Source organism: Lactuca sativa, chromosome 5 (assembly GCF_002870075.4).
Source record: "Lactuca sativa cultivar Salinas chromosome 5, Lsat_Salinas_v11, whole genome shotgun sequence".
Classification (NCBI taxonomy): Eukaryota; Viridiplantae; Streptophyta; class Magnoliopsida; order Asterales; family Asteraceae; genus Lactuca; species Lactuca sativa.
Window position 1 is genome coordinate 261,853,275 of NC_056627.2, and position 21,266 is coordinate 261,874,540.

Here is a 21,266-nt window from a genome sequence, read left to right on the forward strand (position 1 = left end):
TCTCAAAAGATGACCACTCAACCTTTATATAGGGTTTGAGTTTGTGGCCAGGTGGGGATCTACCCAATACCGACGTTAAACTAAGTTTACAATTTTACCCGATTAAATGGTCGTAACCCGACTTAGTCGTAAACTAAAAACTTTTCCAAATGAATTCGAGGGTGTTACATGTGTTTTTATTTCGTTTCGACACTTATAAAAATAAAATAAAAACATTAATTGATTTTGCCTAACCCAAAAGTTAACGGAAAATTTTAATAAAAATAAATTTTATTAATGAAAATGGGTTACAGCGACGGAATAAATTTCAGGTTGTCACACTAAAGAACCAAGTCAACAACCAACTTCCTTGACACAACGACTCCTAACATTCCCAGCCTGTCAATGTGTGACTTCATCTCCAAGACATATGCACACACAAACTTTCCATCTTTGTGTTTGCTAGCCAATAGGATTTGAGTGACCTTGAACTTTTCAAGTCTTTGAACTTGTGGATTAGGGTGAACTATTAGAGGAGGTGGAGGAAGTGAAGTTCCACTACAACATGAAGAAGGGATTAATCTTTCACCTTGATTGTCTTGTGGAATATCATCTTCATGAGGAAAGCTTTTTCTAAAAGATATGGGAAGACCATAGTTGTCTGACTTAGACATCTATAATGGGAGAAATTCAAGTTAGTTGATTTAAGTCCTTAATAGAACACCTAAATGAAATATTAAGGCTAGGACCCAACACAATATTCTACAATTCGGAAGGGGATCGTAATCCAATTGTAAAATATTTAAAGGTAGGTAAATGACGATTTACCAATTTCCACCATGAAAAACGAAAATGTATTTTAGGTTTTAAATGAATTAAAATTCCTAGATTCTTTGATTATTTGATCATTTGTTTTATTAAATAAAGTTTGATTATTTGTAATTTAGATTTGAATTATCTTGTGAAAAAGTTTAAATTTTCCCCCTTTAGGTTTTATAGTTTAAATTTGAACTTAAAAGTTTTGTTTTTGAAATTTAAATAAGTTAAACCCTAATGTATTGAAATGTTTCAAAACTTGCCCTCAAGTTTTGGAATTTAAAAGTTGATTAAATGTTTAATTTAGAAATGTTAAATTCTAAAACCCTAGCATAGTTTTGAAAAATTCAAATCACACCCTTATGATTTTATTAATTACTTAAAGTGTATAATTAAAAGAGATTTAATAAATCCATAAAGTTTTGGTTTACAATTTAATTAAATTAAAAGTATAATTATTAAATTTAACCACCTAGTATTTTAAAAGTGTAAAATACACCCTATACTATATATAACATTAAAAGTCTAACATTATATATGTATGAGTAAAAGTCAGTCTTACCGTTAGTAGGACTCATTCACGAAGCTAGTCTATAAGGGGTGTTTAAGGAAATTGCCTATAAAATGGCGATTGAATGGGTATCCACTCTTACCCACCACACTCTTGACTAGTGGAGGGTCGTTAGCCGAATGGGTAGGATAGGACAGAAACCTTCCATTATAAGTATAATGAAGTACAAAAGTAACTAAAAGCTTATACAAAATTCCCAATATTAGTTACTTTAGGCAAAAGTGAATTGATGCAATTCCATGAAATTACACTTTGTACCCTTGCGAAGACGTTAGTGGAGCGTGTATGGTTAACCGGCACACTAAATGGTTCTAAGCAAGGTAACAAAGGGTGACTCGTGTTTGTTATAGTTCGGTGGAGCGTGTGTGGTTAACCGGCACATCGAATAGGTGACTGTAACATGTGGGGGCACCATGTAAGTTTGCATGGTTATTCACACCCGCTTGTGATCCTCGGTATCCCAGTCACAAACTAGAGGGGCATATCGAGATTTAAACATGCCATTGAAATATTCAATGAATCTCAAAGATCTAGGAATTTTCAATAGATTTAAAACTTAAATTTCTTTTTCATTTTTCATGGTGGAAATTGTTAAATCGTCATTTACCTACCTTCAAATATTCTGCAACTAGATTACGACATCCCTTTTCTAGGTTGTAGTGTATTGTGTTGGATCCTAGCCTTGATGTTTCTTTTGGGTGTCACATCGAGGATTCTAATCAACTAACTTGAATTTGTTTTCTCCCGTTTTGTAGATGTCAGAGTATGACAACTATGGTATTCCCAAGTCCCGTGGAACAAGCTTTCCACATGAAGATGATATTCAACGATTCGATCGAGGAACAAGAGATCATGCTTCACTTCCTCCACTTCCTCCAATTATTCTCCCTAACCCACAAGTTCGAAGGCTTGAAAAGTTCAAGCTCACTCAAGCCCTTTTGGCAAGTAAACATGAAGAAGGAAAGTCGGTGTGTGCACACGTCCTAGAGATGAAGTCACACATTGATAGGTTAAGAATGTTGGAATCCGTTATTTGTGAGGAGATGGCTGTTGACTTGGCTCTTCAGTCACTTCCTAACTCATATAGTGAGTTCGTAAGAAAGTACTATATGATAAACCACGATGTGACCCTTATAGATCTCACTTACATGCTTATTGTTGTTGAATCAGCAATGATTTGGCGCACTAGAAAAGCAAAGTTGATTGGTGAATCTGCCTTCCAAACCTCTACGGATATAGGCAATGGCAACGAAAGAGATGCCCTGATCGAAAAGTTTGATCATAAGAGAAAAGCAAAGTCTGAAGTAGTTCCATGTGCTATTCCAAAAGAGTCAATTTGCTTTTACTTTCAAGAGAAGGGGCATTGGAGACGAAGCTGCCCTATTTACCTAAGAGATCTAAGAAATGGGAGAGTCAAAATGTATGGCTCTGCTTTAGGTAAAATCCATTAACTAACTCTTTTAAATTCCTATTCTAGATTCTTAATACATGATGTGATAAGATTACAATTGATGTTTTATAGGATCAAAGAAAGGGAGAGGAAGCTTAAGGGAAGAAGTGAGCAGAATCTAATCGTGAATAAATGGATTTCGATCGCATTGCTTGAAGATTGGATTCTTGAGCTACTACTTAGAGTTAGAAAAAGATTGCTAAGAAATATGTATTAACATAGTTTTTCGATGAGTTGCATTGTAAGGAAAAATTTTTCCGCAATAAAATAAAATTTTGTTTATTTATCCTTACAATGGCATGCATGAAAAATTGATGTTTGAAGATTTCTATTATTAGCAATAATGGATTTGATTCTTAATTATGTTATTTGTGGAAATGTCAAGAATTTACCAAATAGGGAGAGTTTCTCATCGCCCAAGTTTCAATTGGACAGAAACTTAGAATCATGCAACGTGTATGATGAATGAAAAACTTTCACATTTGGAAATTAGACTAATTCGTTGACAAAGTGTCAAGTGAAGGACTAAGAAATCGAGTACACAAAGTTGTGTCTTGATCAATTCCACCACAAGAGTAACAAAGATATTCGTCATGATTTACTAAAAGTTTTCATAAATATGATTATACTTATAAGATTAAGTGTAATTCTGAATTGATTAAAAGAGTTTGAATCAATAGCAGAACGAATAAGAAGAATCAAGTAGGCAGAAAGATAAAAGTTTCTCTATACTAAGAAGAAGGGAGAGTACCTTTTATTATGTTTTATGATAGGTCTTAATGATTAAGAACCATATCTCAATTGATCCTCTAAGTTAGTCTTAGTACAATTGTATGTCTGAGAAGAGGAATCAAGAATTGAAGAAATGGTTAAATCAAGAAGTCAATCATACTTCGTTCCAGAACAAGTCTTAGAATTAAGATTGTGACATTGAGTGACAAGTCTTAAGAAGGTTTATGACATTCATCAAATGTAGAATTTGGAAAAGGGTTTTCTTATTCTTGCACATTTAAAATTGGTAAGTTATGATGTCTTGGATTAGACAAAGACCAAGGAGGACCAATTTTATGAAGTGTTCTGTCTTGATAAATGCTACACTAACTCTTGAATATTTGTTTGTCAAGAAATGTTTATTGACAAGAGAATATTATATGTCAAGGAGTCAGTGGGAGTCTTAATGGTCTTGAAAGGGTTCAAGAACAAATCAAAATAAACCTTATCGAACATCACTAGCACACGACTTGAGGTTTACAACCTATCGTGTTGACACTATCTTGTTTATGTTCCGTTCCAATCGAGTTAATTATGCATATGAGTTTTATGAGTTCTCATTTGAACGCATAAAAGGCAAGCACCTTGATTAATGAAAAGTACATTGATAGGAAAGGGTGACCTGCTTAAGTACTTGGAAGACATGGTGAGCACTCGTGTTACCATAAGGCAAGAAAACAAGAGTGAGAAGGTTCGGTCCATATGAGTTTGAATTTGTCGTAAACTTTGGTTTTGACAAATTCACATGGATAGGAACACATACATCATTAAAACCGAAGTGTCATAAGATTCCCTCCTTCATGAAAATGACTGTGAGGAAATGCTTTCACTAAGAGAGATTTTAAGAAGATAGTGATTGTGAAAATTGGATTCTCAAATTTGATTATGGTTACGGTATCCCTTTCCATGATTCGAATTGTGAGATTAGGCAATTAGTCTGAATTGTATAGACACACATGTGAGCTATTTAAGGCAAAAGTGTATAAGTTTGAGAAGCTTAGATAAAAGGATTATCAAAGCATTAGGTATTAGAAATATGAACTTAAGAAATTCAATAGGTATTGGTTTTCTAGAATTTAAGCTATTTTCTGAATACATGTCAAAGCTAGTGGGAGCATAAGTGTTATGCTTATATGACAATAATCATCATGATAGTCGGAGCATAAATGTTGTGCTTCTATGATTATTAAGGTAAGTATTGCAAGTTAGCAATATTAATTATAGAAAACAAGAGTTATACCTTGCAAAGTCATAAGGATTGAAAATTTGTTTTGCTATAATTAAGGGAGAGAATATTATGCTTCATTTCAAATCTAAAGGCTTAGGTTGTGGAATGTTAATAAATTTAGTCAAGGATACATAGTGCGTTCTTAAATTTCGATTATGATCATGGCATCCCTCTTCATAGTTCGAATTGTGAGAACGTGACACATTAAATATTATGGCAGAAGATTGATAAAGTATCATATCTTTATGTAAGACATTATGCATCGTGTCCCATACGCTTTGGGTATAGGATCGATTGCAAGGTTTATAATATTTAACCATTCTAAAATTTTCCAAATGTCTAGCGCATTTAGAGGGAAAAAGGACAAGAATCGGTTTTGACTAAGATAATTAAACAACTATCAAAGGACGATCCAAAGTTCGTTGAGGATTGGTCGCTTGTGAGTAGTTGAAAGTATAGTATTGGATGGACCATATCGACATTATTATGAATAGATAAGATTCTATTAAGAATGACTTGTCATATGGAAAATATGGAAATGGTTCCATATTAGGAGTTGGATATTGAGAGACTATATCTAGATTATAAATTTTATGCAAAAGGATGTTCAAAGGAATGTACTTTGAGTGAGAAACATCATGTCTATGGAATTGTATTGTAACAATCTCAAATAGAGGACTTCGTATTTTCATTGGAAATAGTCATTGTGACTTTTGTGCTATGGCATTATGAAAGGATCATTGCATAAAATGTTAGAATCTAGCATATTCTATAAGTGGCAAGAATTTTATATTCTTTCACTTGTGAAAAGGATTAGGAGTTGTGAAATGAGTATGATTGGAAATGTGTTTATTTGATCTATTTCACAAAGTAAGAACCGTAGGTAAACATTGTGTGCATGCTAAGAGCATGGGACAAGTGTAGTAATAATTCAAGTAAGAAGTTGATTACCCGAAATAACAAATAATGAGTAATCAATATGGTGATAGATAAAAGGTGTTTTATTTATACTCAAAAGTTTGGGGCCATATGGGATTAGTATTACTCTTGTGTTTCACTTTGCATGTTTTGACTTCCTGAATAATTTAATTGGTTCAGAACAGTCAAATTATTCGAACGGACCACAGTCGTTCATATGTTGGAAGTAGGTATGAATAAAGAATGTCGTGAATTGGTGTGTGGATTGTCTAAAGTGTATTAGACATAAGCAATTGTTTGCTTCAATGTTCATGAGTGCTTATGAATATGATTTGAGCATTGGATTAAACCCGCGCTCACTTGGATCACTTCATGAATTGTATCACGAGTGATTGGTGAGAAGATAACATCTTATATTCTTGAAACCGAGATGTGTGAGTTGTATCTAGCGAGTCGATTGCACATTGATAATATGTAAACACACCAGTAACTTGGTGTTATAAAACATATTGTTGTGTGTGATTTGGTAGGTAAGTGCAAGCGAGCATTGAGTCAAAGTTTATCCGTTCCTTTTATCCAAAGTAGGATAAGAGCGATATCTTTGGGCCCCTCGATGATTTAGTGATGGCACCTAAGTGCTTGGCCGAGCCGGGACTAATTTAATGTGATCAATTGTAGTCTGTTGTCGGTCGTCATAAATCGGAAGTCAGGAAATAGTATAGAGAGAATGATTAGAATTCATGTCTTATATCTATACGATATCTAGAATGGAGGAATATATGATCCCTTATCTAAAGGACACGCGTATCTGATAAGATCAGAGTTGATAGCGGCTTTGGAAAGCTACGATTGCAGATTAGGATCTGAAGTCATATGCAGATTAGTTATTAGACTTATCCAAGTGGGAGACTGTTGGATTAGTGTCTAAGTCCATAACTATTTTGGTATGTACTTGACCCGATGGTGCATGGTCCTTTTGGGTTGCCTTCACCAAAGCAACTTGATAGGATGAATTATGGAGAGAAATGATTAATTATGATTTATTAATATATTATGAGAATAATATATTAAAGGAGATATCATATTGTTTAATTAATAATAGTCAAGAATTAATAAGCATTAAGTTTGTGGCTAAAAGACATTATTAAACTTAAGGGACTAGAACTGTCAAATGTGTGATAGTTGAATATTGGGCTAATGGACTCCATATTAGAGGGGTGGACAAATTCTATGGAGAAACCCATTAGAAATCGTCCTAGGCCTCTAAGGAGGGAGTCCATGGGTTGCTTAGGGCCTAAGCATCCAAATTAGGGTTTCCTTGTTAGATAACCCTAATAGCCTCACTATTTAAAGGTCACTTGAGACTCAAAAACGTGGTGAACTTATTCCTTAGGGTTTCCACACGTTTTGGGGAGCCTCCTCTCTCCTTATTCTTCATCCTCTTGCTCTTGGTGTTTGTGAACCATTAGAGGAGTGACATTTGTGACTCTAAGTTTTCTAAAGTCATTACAAGGAGGATTTGAGATTGTTATTGCTACATAACAATCAAGGTAAGATCTAAAACCCATTCTTATGTTAATATGATTAATTGTATGCTAGATCTAGGGTTTAAAGTCTTGGATGAATTGCATGTACAATAGAGAAACCTAGTTCCAAGCATTAGGGTTTGCATGAGCACATAGGATGTTCTTGTGGCCAAAACCCATCAAAAATTAGTTATTAGTTTAATTTCCGTTCCCTGAGTTCGACACCCTACTTACCAAACTATACCACTAAAAGACAGGTTCACTGCCTTTGTGTGCTTAATTTATCAACTAAAAGTAGGAATAAAACCAGTGCATTATACACACATCAAGTTTTTGGCGCCGTTGTCGGGGAACGGTTCCAAAATTAAGGCTAATTCCTAATTTTATCGATCCTTTGTGTGAGTTTCTCTTTCAGAAAGTTATTTTTTAGTAATACAGTAAGTAGGTTAGGTTTTAGAAATTATTAGTTTCTTATTAGAAGTCTATTAATTAGTTTTTTTTGTTTTAAATAGGCTACTCGCCGAGTGCATTCGCACCTACTCGGCGAGTACCCTTCTGTTTGCCAAATTATTTTTCTTTTTCGTTTTGTTTCATTTTTGTTCTTTTTACGCATTTTTTCTTGTTTGTTTACAGTTGTTTCATGACCCGAGGATCTGATACACCTCTGGTCCCTCCCCTCGAAGACCCATAATCCGCACTAAAGAGGAACAAAGGAAAAGCCGTTGGGGAATCCGTTTCTTCAAAGAATTTGCCACTAAAGAACCTCAAGTCCGTTTCCAGCAAGAAGAAGAGCAGCAAAACAGGAGCATCCATCGCCTCTTTAACAATCGAAGACCCGATTAAAGAACACACCGAGTACGAGACCGAGGAAGAAGAAGAACCTACATACGAGCACGAATCCGATTTTGAGGATGATTTAGCTATCACTATGGCTAATATCGATGAAGTCCCCATGGGGGAATGGAAGAAGAGGATGCGTGATGACACTGGCCTGGGACTTGTGCAGCCCGTAATTCCCGCAACTGCTACTTTTGAGCTCAAGGGTCATATCCTAGCTTTACTTAAAGAAATCCCTTTCACTAGCAAAGATCACGAAGACGCCTACAAGCACTTGGATGAAGTTAATGATGTAGCTGATTATTTCAATGTTCCCAACGCGCCTCAGGAAACTCAGCTACTTCGCATGCTTCTGGTTACTTTGACGGGTGCTGCAAAGGATTGGCTCAAGTCACTGCACCCCGGATCCATTACTACATGGGCCCAACTGAAAGAAGAGTTCATTGATCAATTTTGCCCACCATAGATATCTAAGCTCAAGAAAGCCATAGCCAACTTTGAACAACAAGCTGGAGAGTCACTATATGAGGCTTAGGAGAGGTATAAGAGCTTGTTAAGGAATTGCCCACATCACGACCTCAATAGTCAGCAAGAAGTATCCATCTTTTATGATGGAGTAAATGTTACAACAAGGCAACTACTTGACTCACAAGGTCCACTTACGAAGAAGGCACCTCCAGTGATAAAGCAACTAATTGAAGAATTCTCTAAGCATTCTAGAGAATACCATAAGCCAAGAAATGATGTAACAAGGGGGTCCGCCTATGCAGCTTCAGAAGACTTATCAGCAGTACTGGCCATGTTGAAAAATATGGATAGCAGGATGGACAAAATGGATCAAACGATACATGCTATACGGGTGGGGTGTGAAAACTGCAATGGGCCCCATCTTACTAGAGACTACGACTTGGATGAAAATGGGAACAAGAAGATGCAAGTATGTTACTTAAGTGGGGACCGATATGATGAAGATTGGCGAAAACCAAAGAAAGAGTGGATCCCTTATGAAGAGTACAAGAAGGATAAGGAGGAGAAGTACAGGCAGAAAGGAAGAGGTTTTTACCAAAAGGAGGAGCCAGCTCAAGAAAGAAAACCAAGTTTGGAAGAAATGCTTACCAAATTTGTAGCTACTTCAGAAAAGAGACATAGTGATCATGATGTTGCAATTCAAGAAACAAGAACCATGCTTAGAAACCAGCAAGCATCTATTCACAACATAGAAACGCAACCAGGGCAACTTGCTCAACAAATCAACCAAAGATCACTGGGCGAAACTTCCTAGTAAAACCGAAAATAAGCCACAAGGCGCACATATAAACATAGTCACAACAAGAAGTGGGAAGATGATCACTCCTCTGGCCTCTATTTAGAATGAAGCACCCAAAGAATTGCAGAAGGAGGATGCAGAAACTCAAGACCAAAATCAAAACCTTCATGGAACAGAGCCTACTTGCCGAGTCCAGAATATGGACTCGACGACTCCACTGCCAAACTCGAAAAATCAGATTCCTGAAAAGCCCTTTCAGCCTCCATTGCCATATCCAACCCGAGCTAAGAGAGAAAAGCAGGAAGAGGAGTACCAGAAGTTTCTTGATCATATTAAATTTCTTCAAATCAACATACCCTTCATCGAAGTTGTCGCACAAATGCCAAAATATGCAAAATTCCTTAAGGAACTTCTTACTAATATAAGGAAGATGGAGGAAGTGAAAAAGGTAGTTCTTAATGAGAACTGCTCAGCTGCCATGCTAAATAAGCTACCAAAGAAGAAGGGTGACCCAGGAAGCTTGACTTTGCCTTGCCAATTTGGTAACATAGCTACCATTCATGCTTTGGCCGATTCAGGAGCAAGTATGAATCTCATGCCATACTCATTCTTCAAGAAGCTGGATCTCCCGGAACCAAGGCCAATTCGTATGGCGATTCACTTAGCAAACAAAACAGTCACCTTTCTAAGAGACATATGTGAAGACTTATTGGTCAAGGTGGACAAGTTTGTATTTCCCGCAGATTTTATAATTCTAGACATGGAGGCGGATTCTCAAGTCCCGATCATCCTTGGAAGACCTTTCCTCGACATGGCAAGTGCTATACTAGACATGAGAGACTCGAAGCTTACTTTACGGGTAGGAGATGATTCAGTCACTTTTGGGGTTGATCAAGCTATGAAGTATGCAAGAAATAGTGATGACATGGCGTTCTCAATTGACATGCTTGATGAATTAATGGAGGAATGCGATAATGAAGATCCCAACAAGTCCACAATTTTTTATGAAGAATTTGACGCTGAAAAAGACTTATTGGAGATCGAGAAGCTGCTGGAAGAAGCTGAGTATGAAGAATTGATGAAGCAATCTGACAGATCAACTCGCCGAGTAGGGCCGATCTACTCGCCGACTCCATGCGAACAGAAAAATGGATTCGTGAATTCAGTTGCCAACTCGCCGAGTCCCTTACCTGCACTCGGCGAGTACACCATGCAGATTGAAAAAACAGAGCTCAAAACATTACCGGATCACTTGGAGTATTCTTTTCTTGAAGATGGTCATCAAAAGCCAGTAATAATAGCCTCTGACCTCTCCGAATCTGAAAAGGAAGAACTAGTTCAAGTTTTGAAGAAGCGAAAGCGGGCCATCGCATGGAGCATTACTGACATCAAGGGAATCAGCCCCTATTATTGTTCTCACAAGATTAATCTGGAAGAAGGAGCAAAGCCGGTTGTACAACACCAAAGAATATTAAACCCAAATATGCAAGAAGTGGTCAAGAAGGAAGTGGTCAAGCTTTTAGATGCGGGGATTATATATTCCATTTCTAACAGTCCCTAGGTGAGTCCGGTCCAAGTGGTGCCCAAGAAAGGAGGGATGACGGTCATAACCAATGAGAAGAGTGAACTTATTCCAACACGAACGGTAACCGGTTGGAGATTGTGCATCGATTATTGAAAGCTAAACGATGCCACTCGTAAAGACCATTTCCCCTTACCTTTTATTGATCAAATGTTAGAAAGATTATTAGGCCATAGTTATTATTGCTTTTTAGATGGATTTTTGGGTTATTTCCAAATACCCATAGACCCCATGGACTAAGAAAAGACCACTTTCACTTGCCCAAGTGGGACTTTTGCTTATCGACACATGCCCTTTGGGTTATGCAATGCACGCGCGACATTTCAAAGGTGCATGACAGCCATATTCCACGATATAGTGGAAAAATTCATGGAAGTCTTTATGGACGATTTTACTGTTTTTGGATCTTCCTTCCATGATTGTCTCACAAATCTTCACTTAATGCTTGCTAGGTGTGAAAAAACCGACTTAGTTCTTAATTGGGAGAAATGTCACTTTATGGTCAAGGAGGGTATAATTTTAGGCCACAAGATTTCCAAATTAGGAATTGAAGTGGATCGGGCGAAGATTGACACCATTGCCAAATTACCCCCACCAACTAATGTGAAGGGCATTAGAAGTTTTCTAGGACACGCGGATTTTTACCGGCGTTTTATAAAACATTTTTCTAAAATAACTAGACCTCTAACACAATTGCTTTTAAAGGATGCACCATTCAATTTTACTAAAGAATGTTTAGAGGCCTTTAAATTCTTAAAGGAAAAATTGACTAATTCCCCGATGATTGTTGCTCCAAATTGGGATTTACCATTTGAAATAATGTGTGATCTAGTGACTTTGCATTAGGAGTTGTCCTTGGTCAAAGGGTTGATAAGCACTTTCGACCCATTTATTATGCTAGTAAAACTTTAAATCCGGCCCAAGAGAATAACACCACCACGGAAAAGGAATTATTAGCTGTGGTGTACGCTTTTGATAAATTCCGCCCTTATTTAGTTTTATCTAAAACAACTATTTTTACTGAGCAATCTGCTATCAAGTATTTGTTTGCCAAGCAGGATACCAAGCCAAGATTGATACATGGGTTCTACTTCTTCAAGAGTTTAACATAGAGATACGCAACAAAAAGGGAATGGAGAATGTAGCAGCCGACCACTTGTCAAGGCTTGAAAACCCCAATTGCAAGAAGATAGAGTTGGAGATGACTTCCCGGACGAGTACATTATGGTGACAGTGGGAGAAGAGCCATGGTTCGCAGATATTGCTATTTACTTAGCTAGCAAATACATCGCAAAAGATCTTACCAGCCAACAAAAGAAGAAATGCTTTTCCGAAATAAAATATTACTTTTGGGATGAGCCATACCTTTTCCGAAGCTGTGCGGATGGAATCATACCAAGATGCGTGTTCGGGAATGAAAGCCGAAAAATTTTGGAACATTGTCATAGCGGGCCCACGGGTGGACATCATGCAGCACATTACACTGCTAAGAAGATCTTTGACATTGGGTTTTACTGGCCCATGATTTTTAAAGATGCAGCCCAATTTGCCAAAGAATGTGATGCATGTCAAAGAGCGGGAAACATTTAATCCCGAAATGAGATGCCACAACATAGTATTCAAGTGTGCGAAGTATTTGATGTGTGGGGGATCGATTTCATGGGACCATTTCCCATGTCCAAAGGAAACAAATACATATTGGTGGCAGTGGATTATGTATCCAAGTAGGCGGAGGCACAAGCTTTGCCAACTAATGATGGTCGGGTGGTGGTGTGTTTTTTGAGGAAGCTATTTTCAAGATTTGGAGTCCCAAAAGCTCTTATAAGTGACCGAGGCCCTCATTTTGCCAATGATCAACTAGAGAAGGTGCTAAGAGAATCTTGGAGAGATCGGTGAGGAGCAATCGGAAAGAATGGTCGGATAAGCTAGATGATGCACTTTAGGCCTTCCGAACAGCTTTCAAAACACCTATTGGTACTACACCATATAGGCTAGTTTATGGAAAGCAATGTCATTTACCGGTGGAAATCGAGCATAAAGCTTTTTGGGCTTTAATATTGTGCAACTTCAACATGGCGGAGCTCAAAAATAACCGGTTAATGCAAATGAATGCTCTTGAAGAACTTAGAAAATGTTTCCTACACTAGCTCTCTAATCTATAAAGAGAAAACCAAAAGTTGGCATGACAAGAGGATCAAGGGAAATAAAGAATTTCATGAAGGGCAAAAGGTGTTGCTCTTTAATTCAAGACTAAAACTTTTTTCGGGCAAACTCAAGTCAAGATGCGATGGTCCGTTTCTGGTAAAGAAGGTGTTTCCACATGGTGCTATAGAGTTATTATCAAAGGATGGTACTCCTTTCAAGGTCAATGGGCATAGAGTAAAAAGATATGAAGAAGGAGTCCCAAGCAATGAAGACATAGAAGAAGGGCTGTTGCTCGAAGGAATGACAGAAATGTAGCATGGAAGGAGTCCAGCTAATGACTCCTTAAAAAGAAGTGCTTCCGGTGTAACACCGTAAACATTTAAAACAATTTTTCACATTTGAAAACACATTTTAAATAAAACCATTCATTCATAAAATCTCATAACATCATGTTTTTAATTCACAAATGTCTCCCAAGATCAAAATACATCCAATCCCATATGTGTGTACAAATCAAGTCAGCACCTTCCCGCGGTGATCACTGGTACCTGAAACACATAACACTGAACACTATAAGCATAAGCTTAGTGAGTTCCCCAAAATACCACAATAATCACATAATAACCACTCGAGGATGTAACTCTGTTGACCCTCTGGTCGATGTGTCTCAGTGGGGCCCTCCAGCCCCAACTCTCTGTGGGCCCTCTGGCCCTAACTCTAGGGACCTAAAAGTCCCAACTCTGCAACTCTGAATCATGCATATTACATATCACAATAAATCACAACACATAATAACATGCAATCACACTGGCATATAACTCTATAATACTCTATCACTTAACTATGTTACCACACTAGGTAAAGTATAGTGTGAAGACTCACCTTAGGTATCTCGGTAAATCTCTGACTCGGTAAATGCTGGCCTAGCCTCCGCCTAATCATATGAAAATAACACTCTATTTAATATAACTCTCAAAGGCTAGACTATGCTCTCTTATGACACTCTCAGAAGGGTAAAAGACCATTTTACCCCTCTCATAGCTAAAAGGCCTCACAATAGACCATACCCTAAAAGTCAACCAAAAGTCAACTCTCCGGGTTACACTGCGCGTACCAGATGTGTACGCTGGGCGTACCCGGCTGCACCACAGAATCGGGGAGCGCCTCCCAGTACGCGGCGCGTACTAGGAATTACGCTCGGCGTACTCCCCTGCTTCAGCCCTTTTGCTCTTGAGGTCTTAAACAGTTAAGACCTACGTCCATATTTTAGATCTGACCCCTTCTAAGCCCCTTAATCCATAAAGTTGATGACTTTAAGCCTTTGCATGGTTGAACAAGTCACTAACTCCCAAAATGATCCAACCTTCAACTCTAGAAGGCTTAAAACACATGCATGACTCCAAAGTAACATCCAAGATGGGAACTTTATGGCTCTACATCACTAATAACACTGAAAAGGGACAGATCTCGGACCATGGAGCACTTTACACTCATAAAGTCTCCACCTTTGGGGTTTTTAGCCCTAAAAAGGACACATACAACAACAACCAAAAGAAGAGGAAAGTTTTGAACTTTATACCTCCAAGAGTAGCTCTTTCCTCTGTAGATATCAGATCCAAAATGGCACCTCAAGCTTTAGCCTCCAAGATCTTCTTTCCTCCTTCCTCACCAAGCCACTAAAGCACCAACAAGCTCAAATCAACACTCTCACACTCTAAGAACGATGGGGCTCTCTTTTAGGGTTTCACTCACTGATATTTAGGCTAAGAAATGAGCCATAACACCCTTTAAATAGTGCACAACGAGGATTAGGGTTTTTGCACCTGGGCCGGGTACGCCCGACGTAACTCTAGGTACGCCCAGCGTACCTTGGCGACTCCGCGTCCAAATTAAGCGTGTGAGTATGCGCAGCGTACCCCTCTGGTACGCCCAGCGTACTCACTTGCTATACATCCTCCACTCAGGGACTAAACATGACAATACAATAAAAAACAAGGATGAAAGAAATGCACCTGAATCTCGGGGTGTTACAATTCTCCCCCACTAGAACTAGACTTCGCCCTCGAAGTCTCATTCCTCGAACAACTCTGGATGCTGCCCTCGCATCTCCGACTCTGACTCCCAAGTCATCTCGGATCCCTTCCGATGTTGCCACTGAAACAAAACCAAAGGCACCTCCTTGTCCCTCAAAACCTTGATCTTCCGATCTCTGATTGCCACCGGTCTCTCAGCATAATTCAGGCTCACATCCACCTGAATATCCTCCAATGGTACCACTGCCGACTCATCAGCTATACACTTTCGTAATTGCGACACGTGGAAAGTGTCATGGATCTGACCTAACTCTGCAGGTAGCTCCAACCGGTAGGCTACCCTGCCTACCCTCGCAATCACCCGAAAAGGACCGATATAACGGGGCCCCAACTTGCCCCTCTTCCTGAATCAGATCACTCCTGTCCAAGGAGAGACCTTCAGGAGTACAAAGTCACCGACCTGGAACTCGAGCTCGGACCAACGCCTGTCCGCATAACTCTTCTGACGACTCTGAGTGGTCAATAACCTCTGCCTGACCTGCTGTATCTCCTCAGTCGTCTGCAGCACAATCTCTGTACTACCCATAACACGCTGCCCGACCTCACCCAACAAATGGGAGTCCGACACCTCCTCACATACAATAGCTCAAAGGGTGGCATACCAATGCTCGAATGATGGCTGTTGTTGTAGGAAAACTCTTCCAAGGGCAAATACATGTCACAACTCCCCCAAAATCCAACACACATGCCCGGAGCATATCCTCGAGCTTCTGAATCGTCCGCTCACTCTGTCCGTCAGTCTGGGGTGATATGCGGTACTAAAATGCAACCTAGTACCCAACTCCTCATGAAACTTCTTCTAGAATCTAGAAGTGAAACGCATATCTCGGTCAGAGACAATCGAGATCGGCACTCCATGCCGTGATACCACTTCCCTCACGTACATCTCTGCTAACTTCTGTCACACCCCCGAACCAGACGGCGGAAACGTTCGAGGGCTATTGTGACTCAATTGAATACCATCACAATGAATATAAATGAAACATAACATCATACAATACCAAGCATTGGAATATTACAACTGGTAGCGTTTACATTCAGTACATTGATCCATAATATTGCATGCTCAAAAGTAAATTGTTCGATACTAATTAAGACAACAGCAAGACATTACTGAGTACATTTTTCCTTTTAGATTTACATGTTACCTGAGAATACAAGTATTTTGAAAAATGTCAACATATGAAATGTTGGTGAGTTCATAAGTAATGTTTGAAATATAGTGGTTTGTATTGCTTTGAAAATCACCAGAAAATCCGATATTTTCTGAAAAGAACTTAGTATAAAAAGTGTGAAGATCCGTAAGTATGCTTGTTTGTTTCTATAAATGTAAAAGTACGATTTGTAAAACTCGGTAAGTAACTCGTAGGTGTATTAATTGAAAACCCTAGGAAAACCCAATGTTTTCCTAATACTTTGCATCAAATGATTTATGTCTTGTTATTTCGTTACGACAGGTGTATTCATTGAGTCCCGGTGATGTTGGATTAATTATGGATTGTGAATTGTTATAAACACACATTAATGAAAATGACTAGTTTACAACCATACAAACGATCCCTTAGGCGTCGCTCACACTATTCACTTAATCCAAACACCCGGACTTCATGTAGCCCCACAACCGAGGAGGAAAAGAGGGTGCGAAGCCCCGATATTTTCCGTAAGTCGTTCAAGGCTATCGTGAATGCAAAGGGCCCTTAGCCCAACTCGCATTTGGTGAATTCTCGACTTTACTAGCAGCACCAAAGGGCCCTTGGGGTCCAACAGCACAAAGCCTGTAAAAGTCCTTTTACACGAAATTAGGTCATATAAGACCCAACTACATGTAAGTGAGTTTCCTTCGGGCCGAAAGATCATGTCATTGGGCTAGCTAGGCCCAACAAACACGATTTGAAACTTTTGGGCCCAAATACGGTGTATCGACGTCTAGTGTATTCTCACGTGTGTATTGACTTCCCGAAATTTCCACGTGTGTATTGAAGTTTCGTCGTGTTAGTAATTTCGGATTCATTATTGATTCGAGACCGAATCAATTCGTTTGATAACGATTTTTGGTGTTGAAGGTGTATTATAATTTGCCGATAGTCGAGGTGCTAGTATCTCATCATGACGGATTTATTGTTTAAAACATTAGGATGTTTCATTATTGCAGCCCCTTTCTTTTGGATAATTTACACATTTAACCCTTTGTATAAAATAAATTTCTATTTTAGTCCTCAAACCATTTTTCTTGACACTTTAGTATCAAAACTTGTAGAAAAGTTATTTTTCAGCTCAAAGTTATTTGAAAAACAATTTTAGTCCACCAAATGAAATTTTTCTCGGCTGAAACCCTTATGTTCGCAGTTTTTACACTTTTGGCCCAAAATAGGAATTTTTTGCATTTGTGGTCCCTTTTAAATATGAAAAGCATTTTTAACCCTTGAAATGGACTTGGAGCATTAGTAGTCCCCTGTTTTACAGAAAATCATAGTTTCAGCCCCTCCAATTTGAAAATCTCGCATATTGGGCTTTATTGGGCCGGAAAATTCATTTTTGGCCCATTATGCTTAAAAATTTCACATTTAATCCTTCAAAGAGAATATTTACAGAAAAATACCTTATTGAAACTATTTTGACTCATTTCATCCATCAGAATTTGTATTTTGTCATTTTGGGCCCTTTAACCTTATATTTTTAACATTTTGAGTCTAAAAATGGGATTTTTAGCCCAATGAGTTCATATTAACCAACTTGGTTATTTTTCTAGAAATGATTTGTGTGTAATAATATGTATAACACTTGTTTCATACATCCTAATGCAAATCTCGATTTTAAGGACTTTTTGACTAGTTTCAACACCATAATCACATAAGAACATGTAAACAAACATAGAAATCATACAAAGCATACATATACTCATAGATCTACACATTTGCTTGTATTCCTCCCCCCCCCCCCCCCCCACCACCACAAAACTTATAAAAACCGAAAAATAGGGGGTATGAAGCTCACCTTTGGGTGTGGTTTCGGTTTTGGAGGAGAATGGAAGAAGTTTGATGTTGTTTTCGGCCCTAGCAACTTCTTGAGGAGATTTTCGGACTTAGATGGTTCTAGGGAGTTAGACCATAAATTTTTATGAGTTAAGATGAGAGGTTTGATAAATCAAGGAACCTAGATCATAGATTTATGTATAAACTTACCTTGGATGGTAGTCCTTGTGAAAAATCTCCTTGGAATGACCTTAATGATGGGTTTTTAGCCATAAGAACTTTCCTATGTGCGCATGCAAAACCCTAATGCTTGGATCTAGGCTTTCTAATAAACATGCTCTGAATCCAAGACTTCTAATGACTAATTAGGTTAAATAACAACATTGAAAGAGATCTAGAACCATACCTTTGAGTTCCTTGTTGATCTTGAGGTCTTGGAGCTTCTAGAGTCACAAATGTCACTCCTCTAATGGCTTACAAACACCAATAGAAAGGAAGATGATTTAGGAGAGAGGAGAGGGGAGGAAATCGGCCAGGGTTCTCTTGCTTTAGGAGAAGTACCGATTTCCCTTAGCTATGGGGTCTATTTATACTAGTAGACTCCTTAACGGTTACAACCTAAACCCTAATTGGATAATCTTCTCTTAAGGCTATCCAAATCCTTTCCATAGATAAGCCTTAGACGATTTTGAAGCTATCCTAGCTTCTAGAATCCGTCCCTAGCATATCCATAAGGATTTACAGTCTAAAGCTTAACTATCAAACAATTGACAGTTTATACCCCTTTATTTAATTAATCTCTTTAAGTCACCAAATTAATTCTAATTAATTCTATGACTTATATTATCAAATAACAATATATTATTCATTATATTATTCTCATAATATATTAATAATATTTAATCTCTCGTAATAAATCATCCTATCAAGTTGCTATGATGAAGGCAACCCAAAAGGACCATGCACAACCGGGTCAAATACTTGCCTAATATAGTTGCAGCCTTAGACACTATTCCAACAGTCTCCCACTTGGATAAGTCTAGTAACTATATACACAAGTACAATTCGGTTTGCAATCGTAGCTCTCAAAGACGCTGTCAAACTCTGATCTAATCAATCTTGTCCTTTAGATAAGGGATCGTACAGTCTTCTGTTAGATATCATGCTGACAATCCTATGGAATGGTGAGTCAAGCACTTAGGTTTCTCGATCTCTGATTTATTTGACATAGAACTTAATCGAACACATCAATTCAGTTCTGACCGGGCCCGACACATAAGTCAAATCAAATCATCGAGCGGCCGGGATATCGCTTTTACCTTCTTAGATAAAAGTTACAGATAAGCTTTGACTTATATGCATTTACTTATTTATTAACCAAGTATACACAACAATACGTTTTATAACACCGAGTTACTGATGCATTTTCGTATTGTCAATGTACAATCAATTAACAAATAACAAATCATATATCTAGGTTTTAAGACCATATGATATTATCGTCTTGCGATCACCCTTTATATCATATTCCATAAGGTGATTCCAGCAAGCGCAGGTTTGTTCCAATGCTCAAAACTAGTTCATAAGCACTCATGAACGTTGCAGCAACCCTTTACTATGTCTAATACCATTTAGACATTCTACACACCAATTCATGACAATCTTCATTCATATCTACTCCCAACATATGAACGATTGTGGACCATTTGAACAATTTCTATTATTCTTAATAATCTTAATTATTCTGGAAGTCAAAACATGCAAAATGAAACAATAGCTAAACAATTAACATAAGATAGTAACATTACTCATAAATAAAACTCCTTTATTTAATCATCAAATGTCAATTACATTTATCTATTACACGTTTCTAATACTATCTAATCTATGCTAATATCATCCTTCAGCCCAATACTCCTAGCATGCTGCAAGTGCTTAAGCCTACTCAGTCCCTTCGTAAGCGGATCTGCTGGGTTATCTTATGATGATATCCTTTTCACTACGAGTTGTCCTTCTTCTACACGATGTATGATGAAGTGATATTTTCTGTCGATATGTCTTGATCTACCATGATCCCTCGGTTCCTTGGTCAAGGCAACTGCGCCTTCGTTATCATAGAAAATCTCCATTGGCTCTTTTATGGCAGGTACAACTCCAAGATCACCGATGAAGTTCTTTAGCCATATTGCCTCCTTCGACGCTTCGCTCGCTGCAATGTACTCCGATTCGCACGTTGAATCAGCTACGGTTTCCTGCTTGGAACTCTTCCATGCCACTGCTCCTCCATTTAGGGTAAAGACCCAGCCCGACTGCGAACGGTAATTGTCCCTGTCAGTCTGAAAACTGGCGTCACTATACCCTCACACCTTCAAGTCATCACTCCCTCCGAAGACTAAGAACCATTCCTTCGTCCTCCGAAGGTACTTAAGGATGTTCTTCACCGCAATCCAATGTGCTTTGCCAGGATTCCCTTGATATCTGCTAACCATGCTCAAGGCGAAGGCTACATCAGGGCGAGTACAAGTCATAGCGTACATGATTGAGCCAACTACGGAAGCGTATGGTACTCGGCTCATTTCTGCTATCTCAGCTTCGGTACTCGGACTTTGAGTCTTACTCAACTTGGCATTGCTTTGTATTGGCAATTCTCCCTTCTTTGAGTTTTCCATACTAAAACGTTTTAGTACCTTCTCTAAGTAAGTATTCTGACTAAGTCCAATTAGTCTCTTACTTCTTTCTCTTACTATCCTTATTCCTAAAATGTAAGAAGCCTCTCCGAGGTCCTTCATAGCGAAGCACTTCCCGAGCCAGGACTTAACCTCCTGCAGAGTCGGGATGTCGTTTCCTATGAGTAATATGTCATCGACATATAGAACGAGGAAGCTTACTATACTCCCACTGGTTTTGACATATACACAAGACTCGTCTTCGCTTCATAAAAATCCAAACTCTTTGATTTTCTCATCGAAGCAAAGATTCCATCTGCGAGACTCTTGCTTAAGTCCATAAATGGACTTCTCAAGCTTACACACTCTATTTGGATACTTCGGATCCACAAACCCCTCTGGCTGAGTCATGTAAACATCCTCAGCCAACTTTCTATTAAGGAAA

The 21,266-nt window shown here is 38.3% G+C and overlaps 1 protein-coding gene and 1 non-coding gene across 2 annotated transcripts; one reads left to right on the forward strand and one right to left on the reverse strand.

Annotated features, from left to right (window-relative positions):
- Positions 1-8,568: 8,568 nt before the first annotated feature.
- LOC111878829 (small nucleolar RNA R71) lies at positions 8,569-8,675 on the reverse strand. The gene has a single exon (XR_002845947.1). It is a non-coding gene; the product is annotated as a small nucleolar RNA R71 (small nucleolar RNA).
- Positions 8,676-13,054: 4,379 nt separating this feature from the next.
- Positions 13,055-13,405, forward strand: LOC111878776 (uncharacterized). Its single transcript, XM_023875285.1, has one exon. It carries the CDS (start codon positions 13,055-13,057, stop codon positions 13,403-13,405), a length of 351 nt encoding a protein of 116 aa, XP_023731053.1.
- The last annotated feature ends 7,861 nt before the right edge of the window (positions 13,406-21,266 follow it).

Bases quoted from the DNA above. Each gene is read 5' to 3' on its own strand.
- LOC111878776 (XM_023875285.1), top strand. From the start codon at position 13,055: ATGCTCTTGAAGAACTTAGAAAATGTTTCCTACACTAGCTCTCTAATC.